The sequence below is a fragment of the Triticum dicoccoides genome, chromosome 6B, assembly GCF_002162155.2.
Source record: "Triticum dicoccoides isolate Atlit2015 ecotype Zavitan chromosome 6B, WEW_v2.0, whole genome shotgun sequence".
In the NCBI taxonomy this organism is placed as follows: domain Eukaryota; kingdom Viridiplantae; phylum Streptophyta; class Magnoliopsida; order Poales; family Poaceae; genus Triticum; species Triticum dicoccoides.
Genome location: NC_041391.1, coordinates 15,549,080 through 15,560,821, shown reverse-complemented (window position 1 = coordinate 15,560,821; position 11,742 = coordinate 15,549,080). Strand labels below are relative to the sequence as shown.

The window sequence follows — 11,742 nt, the reverse complement described above, 5'->3', positions numbered from 1 at the left end:
CCTCTAGACATACTTCAAGGTCCTACACATGTATATTTTGTGTTGCTCATATAGGATATGTGGTTTCCCAAGTGGCCGGTCATGTTCAGGTTACACCTCCGAGTGGCCTATGTTTTGCCGGAGTGTTGATTAATTTCCGTTCCGGCAAATTTCAGGCGCTCGATATGTCCTTTTTTAGCAAAGGTCATGCCATATTTTTCCGTGAATTCTCGCATGACTTGTGCTAGAATATGGACAAGTTTAATCTTTGAATTATGAACGTAGGAAATGTCATACTCGGATGACGACAGTCTCCCAGGGGAGTGTAGCTGGTGCCACGACGATCGAGGTATGTGCGACAGGTTCGTTGAGCTGGATGAAGATCGGCGCTTCAGCATTAAGCTCGAGGAGACATTCGATGTTGAAACGGTACGCAAAAACAACAAGTGTTTTTTTCATAATTAAGCATGACTTCAATTATTTCAACGTCAAATTTTCATCTTTTATAATTCAACTAGCTTATCCCATGCCATGCAAGACGCTATGTCTTGGAGAGGATGGGTTTTGAAGACCATGAAAATTTTGAAACAAAGAAAATACACCTAAGGACCCATCATGATATGGATTTTGAAGTAAATCTGTGCAATGCTCAGAGCATAACCCATTTTGGTTGCCAAAATTGAGAAGCACTTTGCAAAATGTATGGTTTTTATGAGGGTATGATTGTCACCATGGATCTTGGTGATCCTGACATTGAGCAAGACAATATGGACATCTGGGTCCTTATTGATACGCTTCCGATTCTACCGTAATGTGAGTTTCTCAAACATAGTTATTAACTAATTTATATTGTTTATTTCAAAATAGTTGATAGCTTATTTCCATTGACAGCTTATTTTGATTTTTCAAAGAATGTGCGGAAGATGGTAGACAAAACCCACTACATTGATGGCTCCGAATTAACTTATAAGGAGAAAAGTCATCTGATCGCTTATTGTACTTATCTTGAGGATTACAATTCCTATTATCGAACTCCTCCTAATTATGGTGAATACGTGCCACTAGTGCACGTGTTGAACCACGGTAACTTCTATGGAGATATCTTGGTAAGATTTTTTACTATTACGACATCCGTGCATCTTTTGCATACTTCTAAAACTAGTACATCATTGCTAACTACGAAGTTATTACTATGTTTTTCAACAGAAAATCCCGATGAATTGTGTGCCTCATCTGATGTATCTAAATGGTCGCCTTAGAGTTCTGAACATACTACCAGGTCAATCTAGGGAGCTCACCTGTGCATATCGGATTTCTAAAACCGGTGATCACATGCTCATCAAAGAATGGAAAAAATGTTTGGACATTCGCAAGGAGGTTCTTGGAAGTAACATTAAGCGAAAGGCAAGAATTGGAGACAGGATAATCTCCATTCTCCATAATGGAGAGTCAGGGGCTATCTTGTTTTTTGCTATTTTACCTTAGAGAATGTAGTAGGTCCTATGAGGTACAATATGTTTATTATGTGGTACAATATGTTAGAATTGATGATGAGGAGTACTTGTGATTACGACTAGTGACCAATTTGTTGTGATGTCATTGATGAAACGATGATCTTGAGGAGGTGTTATATGACAATGATGTATTATGATGATAAGTTGTTAATGATATGATGATGATGATGATATTTATTATATCATTGGGTCAAAGAACCGCAGATTAGTTTCAAGTGGATGGACATCCACTTGAAACTAGTCCACGGTTCTTTCACCCCGTGATGTAATAACTCATTATGATGTAAAAACAATCTCTAAATTCCTGTTGTATGAAAACTTGTGTAAAGACGTATGAATACAATATGAAATAAAAAAGAAATAAAATATGAAATAATAGTAGTAATGCGGGCAGGGAGAAGCGCTACTACTAATTACCAGTAGCGCTCCTCTAGGAAATCGCTACTACTAAGTCGATTTAGCAGTAGCGTGGATCGAGGCACGCTACTGCTAAGCTTTAGCTGTAGCGCCGTATCAGTAGCGCTCCTGCCCGCGCTACTGATAGGCCTAAAACCCTCGCTGCTGCTAGGCTTTTCCCTAGTAGTGACATGTCGAGATTTTGTGTGCTTGCATTAAATTGCTGGGCTAAACATAATTGAAGCCTAAAAATTGTAATGGTCCGAATAACAATAGTAATGTTCAACCTATCTCCGCAGGAAAAGGTATTGACCACAAGTTCTGTTTACATGCTAATGATTCAATCATCAGTGCTGGCCGTATCACCAAGTAATGTAGTGAAGGACCCACTGGTGGCTTGAACTAAGAACAATTGTTCCAAAATACAAGGAATAACTGCTATATCATCTCTTCTTTGTGTCGCTGCTCCACCGATATACCATATTATTCTATGATTGTGATCGAGGTGCATGCATTGCCTTGATGTCGTTTTTGTCTCATGCTACCCGTAGCTCTATTAAATGGTTATGTTCCGCACTAAGCATTGGTGTCCTCATTAAACCCTTTAACGGTGGCGTCAATGGCGCCTCCTCGCGCGTGCCACGTTGGCGGAGGCGCACTGTGCGGCGCAGCCAATGACGAGAGAGGGCAACGCTCAGTCCTTTCCTCCTCGTTGGCGCATGACCCGATTGGATTGTTTCCTTCCCAATGAAGGCAGGTCCGCAATGTCACACGCGCACGTCTTCCTTTCCCCACACACCGTCGGCCGCAACTGCCTCCTCCTCTTCCCGCTTGTCTCACTCCTCTCGCTCAAGAAGATCCGCGGGACACTGCTCTGCCTCTTCTCTCTGCCCGCGTTGCATCCCCTCTCCTCTCATCCTCCCAGCCAGGGTTGTCGCCGCTGCCCCCATCCATGAATCCCGACTCGCCGAGGTGGCTAGCAGGGGCCCTAAGGTCGATGGTGCCGAGGAGGTGCAGAGCGATTTTGTCCTGCTGCATCGAGGGGCGGCCGAAGCGGGTTGGCCATGGATATGGTCGTCTGCGGCGCCGTTGTCAGACGTACAGAGAAGGGGAGGGAGGGCGAGATGAAGAGAGGAGGGGGACGGAGACGAAGAGCCCATGGGGAAGCTCCACCAAGAGCAGATCTGGCCATTGGTGATAAGGCGGCGACGCGCCCCTCCACCTCCGTGCAGTCACCCAAGTAAGCATCCATCTTCCTTCTCCCCTATGCATTTGTTGTTTCTTGCTAATTTATTGTACACTGCTCTGTCTTTCTGACCCTTACAATTTGGCCTTGCCTTGTGCTTGCTTGTACCTATTCGACTGAAAAGGCTAAATAGTTCAATGGCAATACATTTTACTCCAATATCAATACTTGTTCTGCAGCTAATTTTGAAGTTTTGCTAATCAGGCCATCCAGCAAATGTATTTTGCACAAAATTTATCGAGGAAGCATCTGATGAAGTATTAGTTTGAGAAGCAGGAGATGATGAGGTACGACCTTTTTCAGTGTATGTTTTCACTTATCTTTCCCAGTTATTCTTAGGCATCCTTTTAGCATAGGTTCATTTTTATTTTCAAGGTTCGTGTTATTAATTTGTCTCGTTTAAGTGGTATAAGGTGCAGGGAAATTTCTATGGAACTAGCTGCAATTTATTAATGTCACTCAAAGAGGGCCAAGCAAAGGTTTGAGTGACAATGTGCAACCCCTTCCTGCTAATTCCAACTGTGTCATGAATTCTTGTGTTGCTGCTATTCTGAAAGGCGACATGTCGTTATTATTGATGATTTAGTGCAATCTAGTGGAACTCTTAGAAAATGCCAGGTTACAATTCTGTTGCAATCGCTAATGGGTACAGTTTTGTGCCATCATTTCAAGTTGTCGGACCAAAAACTTAATGCCCTTCAGAATTCAAATTTTACCTGAGTCCACATTTGATAGTATTACGAGCAGGCTTAGTCATGTAAAGTTAAGACGTTCAATTCATTCCTTCTCCGAACCTGGTAATAGAGTATGTGGCATGCGAATTTTCATGTTGTGGGTCAATTTGGTGTGACATATTTACTTCGTATCATTATTCAGTGAAATGGAAGTAATACATTTCAAGTGTCAATTATGATGCTACATGTGACTTATAGTTGCATATACTGTGTTGTTCCTTTTTGCCCCATGAGTATTTATGTTCTGTTCATTCTGCAGAAAGTTTTGGCTGCTTATGTTGTCGCAAAAGTTACTGCCCATGTCACTCAAACTGTGTTCCCCAATCAGTCATATGAACGGTTCATGACTGCAAATTCTGGTAATTGGTGGTTTCTCACTGTTCCCTATTTTCAGCTAGGCAAACTTCACTTTGCTCATTTTTTTCTCTTAATTCCAGCTGGGCCAGGTGAGCAGTTTGATTACTTCTGGATCACGGATTCGTGCCCTCAGACAGTGAGAGCCATCAGCCAACCCTCCATTTGAGGTGTTCAGCCTTGCTAGCTCAATTGCTGACGCCCTTCGGATATGAATGTGGACTGTGAAATGCGCTGCTCCCATACGTAGAGCTTTCATTTCCAGCTTGAGCAAAACAAATAATGTGGAGAGAGTCATCTAATTGTGTCGAATCTTTGCTCCATGTTTTTTTTTCCGTTGAGATCTCTTCATGGGTTTTTAGGGGGTCTTTATGGGTTTATTGATACACATGGTTGGGAAACCGTGCTTTCGAGTTGGTGGGGGCCTGGTGGGGATTCATTGGGCCTCACAGGCCACTGTCTTGGGAGTTGGTAATTTTTGCTTCATCTATCGTAGCATTATCCATGAGCAGCCCATGGTTTGATATTAAAACAAGGCATTAGATATACATGTATTAGTGTTTCTCGGGTTCAGTGCAGCTTGCTGCTTTGTTGAGATTTGTTAATACAATTAGAAAACTTAAGTTTGGGTCTGCACCACGATTTCTAAAAGGTAAGGAAAGCACTTGCTTGACTGGTTTAGTGCAGCTTGCCATTCTTTTAGATTTGTTAGTTCAGTTATAGAACTTCAGTTTGGGTCTGCAACACAATTTATAATAATCCAATGGAGGTTTGACTTAGTTTTATCATTTTATGTTGCTTCATCGGCATTGAGTTCCAATATATATTTGATGTGGGCTGCTTCATAGCATCACTGAGAGGAGATTTCAATGCAGAAAGAGTTGTCTTCATTCGCCCGTCAGTTTGTATTACCAATTTACCATAATACGATTTGCTTGCATCTCTGAATTGTATGCACACCCAGATAAGGATTGTTGGTGTTATTTTGGAGAAAATAGATTTAGAAGATATCAATTAGATACTCCCTCTGTCCGAAAATACTTGTCGGAGGAATGGATGTATCTAGACGTATTTTAATTTTAGATACATCCACTTTTATGCATTTCTCCGACGAGTATTTCCGGACGGAGGGAGTAATATTTTGTCTTTCCATGTACATGCTTTCCATGTGCATACTATTGTTGAATGGGATTTTTTTCTACGCATGATATATACTGCTTTTCGGTTTCATACTCAATATCTATAAGCCACTCGGAATTACAGGAGTACCTCTAAACAAATGGTCATTTTAAAGGTTAAACTACTGCATACTGTAATGTCAAGATCTTACTTGTCCATCATGTACTGAACTTAGAAACCGGAAAGTCAAAAAATGGAAATTAATGCTATTGACCTGAATTAGACCATTTTGTTGAAGATTCAAAGAATCTAGACTAGCCATCACCGATGAAAGCTCTCCTCTTTGCTCGTCGACATGAGAAGAACAGGTGCCCGGGACGACAATAACGACGAGCCAAAGGAGATACCGTGGATTCGTTGTCCGCTACTGATCCTTTAGTGCCATGCTCACACTGCATGTGAAAATCACAACTTTGATTTGCCATGTCTATCTGTAAGGCTAATCTTCTCTCGCCGCCATCCTTTCTGACTCTAATACTTTGTTATACTCACAGGTGAAATGTTTGAGAAGCAGTCTTGCCATGAACTAACTGCTTTTCTTTCTCTTGATAGTACTTTCAGGTGGAGTACACAGAAGACAACCTCACCCTTGTAATCAAGCTTGGAGACGACACCGTGAGCTGTGACACTCGCTTCATGCTTCGAACTGACAAGAGGGCCACCCATGAAGACGAACTGGTCATGTTTTGCCACCACGCCAACATCCAGGAAGGAGACATCTGCACCTTCCATTTCAAGCGCAAGGAAAGGTGCTGCCTCTCCCTCATCATCCATCGTCTCTAGATGTAACGCCCTCAGTAGCACCTACCGCCTATCGTCTTTAGCTTATCTCTAACACTTAATAATCCTGCATTGTGGCCTGATGAAATTTGCTTTTCTTTTGAAGACCGCTTGTTTTCTGGAGCATCTTAGACTTTGATTTCAATTCAATGTTGTGCTCTATCATCCATCTTATAAGAGGATCACCTATCTGATAATATGAACCTATTACCTTGATATGCTTGCTATGCCTGATGATTGAATACTTTTCTGCCAAGCTTGTCTTAACTCTATTCATATTTTAACAACTGAGCTAATCTGACACGCATATGCATGTTCACAACTGCGCCACCAAGGCAGGTGCGCAAAGGACCGCATAGGAGGCGCGCCCAGGGCGCGCCCCAGCAACTAGTGCTAATCAAAGTTGTATTCAGTTGTTGTATTCATAATTGAGCGAGCATTGTTGCAGCTATGAGCTCTCACACTATGTACAGTGACGAAGAAGCATCGTGTAGTGCACTGAGCATCAGTGTCCTTTTTCCTGGTGCCTCCTACTCCCTAATGCCTTTAGTTTCACATCTCCTTCTCTTTCTATCCCATCTCGTTGTGCTACTATGACTTTTGTACAGATGGTGCAGTATATATGCATATGCGCATACGTGGGAGTCGGGTTGGTTGGTTGGTATCTACTATTATTTGTTATCTATTTAATGCCCTTACTTGGTAAAGTAGTACTTGATGTACCTATGATAAAAGTGACTTTTGAAGCTTCTCAAATGGTTTGATATGTTATCCACATACTACCGGTTGTTGGAATGCATCAATATGTAGAAGAGACCGATGGTGCATTTCTAAGATAAGTTTCGCTTGTCCATTGCCTACACACATGTTGACATTAAATTAAATCTAAAATGGTTGATGGTCAAGACTTGTGTAAATTTCATATATACTACGTATACTTATGTTTACATAAATTTTCATACAATGTATATTTTGTTGGAAGAAAACCCAAAAAAATCATGGTCTATGTTGGTACTGGTCATGAAAGGACTGGTCCTTGAGCGTATGAAGACCGTTCACTCACCTGGAAAAACAAAAAGGCAACAAATGTCGATGAGTAAAAACACCACAGAAAATGATCGTCTCTTTCTAGTAGAAATTTAAAGTCGTTGTCCATGTTGATTCAGCGCAATTAGAGGTTTGCAAGAGTTTCTGTATTCAAATATGTATTGTATGTGATGAAAAAGTTTGAAAACTTCAACCATATATGAATCCAATATTTGATTTCGGTGATCGGACAGAATTTCTGTATTCTGTATTCGGTGATATGTTCTACTAAATGTATCTTTACCTAATAATAAAGGACGGAGGCTTTCATAATTCTCCATCTGTCATCCCTTTATATCCATCGATTTTGTGTCAAACATAAAGATAGACGGTTGAGATTTAAAGGTAGATCTACATTGTCCTTGCCCCGTGAGACCTGCCAGCCGCATGGGCTCAGCCCACCCACGTGGTGGCCCAGGTAAACTATACAGTCCCGAGAGCAAAAAATATGGGCTAGTTGCGATCTGAACTCCCGACCTACAGTTCAATCGTAGAGAGCAAATCCAACTAGACTAGCTCCTGGTTGTGTTGATAAAAGGCTCATACGTTTTATATTATCCCACCTCGCTCCCTTCCACAAAGTACAATCACAAGAAAAAAAAATACAAGATTCAACTCAATTGAAAAAAAATACAAACACAAGAGGAAGAAATATGCAAATATGGAGCTAGCACAAAAAAACAAAAAAGTGTGCACGAGAAAGTTAAAAATACACAAATATGCAGCCAGAGCAAAAGAAAGCTAGAGTAGCGCAAATTGCAGCTAACCGTGAATTGAACCGCAACACACCATGCAAAAGAATCAATTGAGATGGACAACCCTACATATGTTGCAACAGAATAGGAAGTTAGTGCATCTATATGACATTAACATACACACAATAGAAGCATATTTGTATGGACAGTCCACAAAGTATATGACATTTTTATTATCATATGTAATAACTCTTATGTGTTTGTTGTCACTCATTTTATTTTGAGTATTATTGAGATAGATGTGTATGTTAAATTTTTCCCGTTGCGACGCACAGGCTTATTTCCTAGTACTACATAACTTTGGTCTCATTCTTCTATCGTCATTGAGGGGGACACCCTTTTATCTTCTTGGGCTCATAGAGAAAAAGGAGAACCAAGAAAAGCTTATCTTTTTTTAACAAAAGAAAACCTTATCTAGATAAGTCACTCAATTTTTTTACATGCCTCCCTCTATTTTGTTTCATTGTAAACCTTTCAAATCAGATTTTTTTTTTGTATTTTTAGAATCTTCAAATCAGATTTTGTTAGAACACCTTTTCAAATTCAAAGGAAAAAAACACATTCGTCTGCAAGCCCAGCGCCCCAGCCCAGCCCAGCCCGTTGACATATGCCACCAGGACCAGACACCACACCAACGCAAACCCTCACCACTCTCAAACAACAGACTGGACCGGCGGCGGTCGTTCCCCATTCCCTCGCCGCCGGCCGCCGCGCCGCCATGCTCCGCCTCCGCAGCTCCATCCTCACCCACCTCCTCTCATCTCCAGCCACCTCTCCGGTATCCCCTCTCCACCGCCTCCTCTCAGCCGCAGCGCCAGCCATCTCCACCCCGACCACCGGGTTCGCCGTGGAGGACTACCTCGTCGGCACCTGCGGCCTCACCCGACCCCAAGCCCTCAAGGCCTCCGCCAAGCTCTCCCACCTCAAGTCCCCCGCCAATGCCGACGCCGTCCTCGCCTTCCTCGCCGGCCTCGGCCTCTCCGCCGCCGCCGTCGCCACCGCCGTCGCCAGGGACCCGCAGCTGCTCTGCACCGGCGTGGAGAGAACACTGGCGCCCGTCGTCGCGGGGCTCTCCGGCCTCGGCGTACCACGTTCTGAGATCGCGCGCCTCGTCTCGGTTAAAGCCAGCCTCTTCCGGCGTAGATCCATCGTCTCCAACGTCGCTCTCCTGCAAGAGAGTGGGCTAGGTGTTTGTGATATTGCCAAGCTGTGCCTCACTAGGCCACGGCTGCTCAGCAGCAACCTAGAGCGCGTCCAGGCGGCGTTGGCATCCGCCGAAGCACTCGGTGTACCCCGTGGATCCGGGATGTTCAGGTATGCGATAGAAGCTGTTGCATCCTTCACCGAGGAGAAGATCGCTGCCAGAGTGGACTACTTGAAGAAGACATTCAGGTGGTCGGATGCCGACGTGAGCATTGCTGTGTGTAAGGCTCCGTATTTGATCGTAAAATCAAAGGAATCACTGCAGTGCAGGTCTGAATTCCTCATCTCTGAGGTGGGGTTGGAACCGGCCTACCTCACTCAACGTCCGGCAATGGTCTGTTACAGCCTAGAGGGCCGGATGAGACCCCGGTACCACGTTGTAAAGTTTCTCAAGGAAAATGGATTGCTCAAGCGCGACCCGAGCTACTATACTGTTTTCAAGGAGAGCGAGAAGTATTTCATGGATAAGTTCATATGCCCTCACAAGGAGGCTGCACCACACCTTGCAGAAGATTATGCTGCCGCTTGTGGAGGGGAAGTGCCCGCTAGATTCAGATTTACATGAACCAACAACGGGCTGTGAGAAGCGACAATGCTGGTAATTTCTGATTCAGTGTTATTTGCCAAACTGAATGTTTGTTGTCTGATGCATGTTATTTAGTATTGGTAATCCTGGGTGAAACTGGTAATTTGATTATGTCTCACTGAATGATGGTTACATCATTCACTAGAGAAGAAAGTATAGCACTGCAGTGAACTTGTCCATCCTCATTCGCATAATATTGACACACATAGTGGAACTAAGAGTGTGGAGATCAGGGCATTCTACAAATGCTTTCAACTATCGATAAAGCGTATATCTGCACGCTCTATCTCTATGTTCTCAATGGTCATTGCAGTTTTCAATGCAATCCTCAATCTATCTTTCCATCGAAAAAGATTCTTATTTTGGCCATGATGATACGAAGTTCTTATTTTGGCCATGATGATACGAAGTCTCAAAATTTTCCTTTGGTCATCCAGTTTTGACCTAGTTTTTGGGTTGCTTCCTCTAGTTCTTCTAAGCTGAAACTCTTCGTTCTTCCTGCAGTAGCTTTGTTTATGAGATATTGCCTGTTTGAGAAAGCTAGTCATTGTTTACTAGTAGTAGTTTGTATCAGTTTTCCTAGTTTTTTCCTCCGTATTTTTTGGATGCCCTACTGGCTGATACTTATTCTAGGGGCATATGAGCTCAAAATTGAATAATGCTATAATAGTGTTTCTGTTATTGATAGCTGTTGCTGTTCTGAAAGTACCTGGCAGTTTCATGGTTATTTCAGAGTTTTGGCTTAGCTTTTGAAAGCCTTATATTACTTAAGCTTTTTCAAGCACAGAAAGATAGGTCATGTTGTTTCCTTCAAATTATTTATTATTATGTAAATGTATTATGTATCTGGAGGACTATTTTGACTAAAATTCGAGCCACTGGGTCCATTTTATGCCACACGAGTTAAGCTCCATGTATCCGCACGTACGGTGTAAACTTGGACTGTTGGAGTCATCAGGTTGATGTTGTAGTTAACACTTTAGTTATTTTTTTCCTCTTTATTTCCTTCAAGGATCACTGATGGCAGTGCGCTTAGTTACTTCCATTTTTCTACCATCAACCTGTTCGTGGCCCTCTTGTTGGTGGAAGTGCTGAATCAAAGGATGTAAATAAATGGCTCGATTAGATGATTAATGGTATGAATCTTCGCCAGTCAAGACCAGAGAGGTGATCCTCACAAGTTAGTTATTTCGTTGCTGCTGATACTATGTCAGCACTATGGGAAACTGCGTGTGCCTCTTGGGTCTAACCCATCACAAGAGGTGCTTCCTTTGTTTCATGCTTTATTTTGTTGCAGTTATAGTTGGACCTACATTGCCATTATTTTGTGTGCATGTTCCCTTTTCCATAATTTTTAATTTGGAATTTTCATTAGAAGCAAGATGTCCATAATGCACGTTCTACTTAATCGAACCTTGTTCTGTCATACTGTGCATAGGATTACCATTTCTGAATGGTTATGATACATGCATTAGACTTGCTTTTTTTATGATTCTGTATGGCATTATTGTCTGGCTATATCGTAGGTTGTGATTGCACATTTCCCACTCCGTTGTTCTGTACCTAATACTACTGGCTACTGGCCGTCATGTGGTTTTTTATGTAGGCTACTGTTTGGGATGGTTCCTTTCAAGGACCAATATATTACTGAGTTGGCTTTTTATATCCAGTTGTATCTCAAATTATAGATTGGTGTTACGATCTAGATTTAGCTGAATGTCTTGACTCGTCTTTTAGAAATATATCAGGTGGAACCTTGCAAACTTCATATTTTTTTTGTTCTTCTATTGGTTAAAATAAACTAGACCATACATTTGTTAGCACCATTGATAATTTGAGTATTTCTTTAACCTTTGCATATCAAATTCTTGTTTGAGTTATTGGTAATAAGATGCAGACTGTCTAGAGATTGCAAATAACTAAGCTCTTT

General features: G+C 42.2%; 1 protein-coding gene across 1 annotated transcript in view; it reads left to right on the top strand.

Annotated features, from left to right (window-relative positions):
- Positions 1 to 8,630: 8,630 nt before the first annotated feature.
- The window catches only part of LOC119320559 (transcription termination factor MTERF9, chloroplastic-like), a 4,257-nt gene continuing 1,145 nt past the window's right edge, over positions 8,631 to 11,742 (top strand). The window contains exon 1 of the mRNA XM_037594612.1: positions 8,631 to 9,824. Coding sequence (XP_037450509.1) covers positions 8,631 to 9,791 — 1,161 coding nt within the window. The 3' untranslated portion in view covers positions 9,792 to 9,824. The remainder of the gene's footprint in view (positions 9,825 to 11,742) is intronic.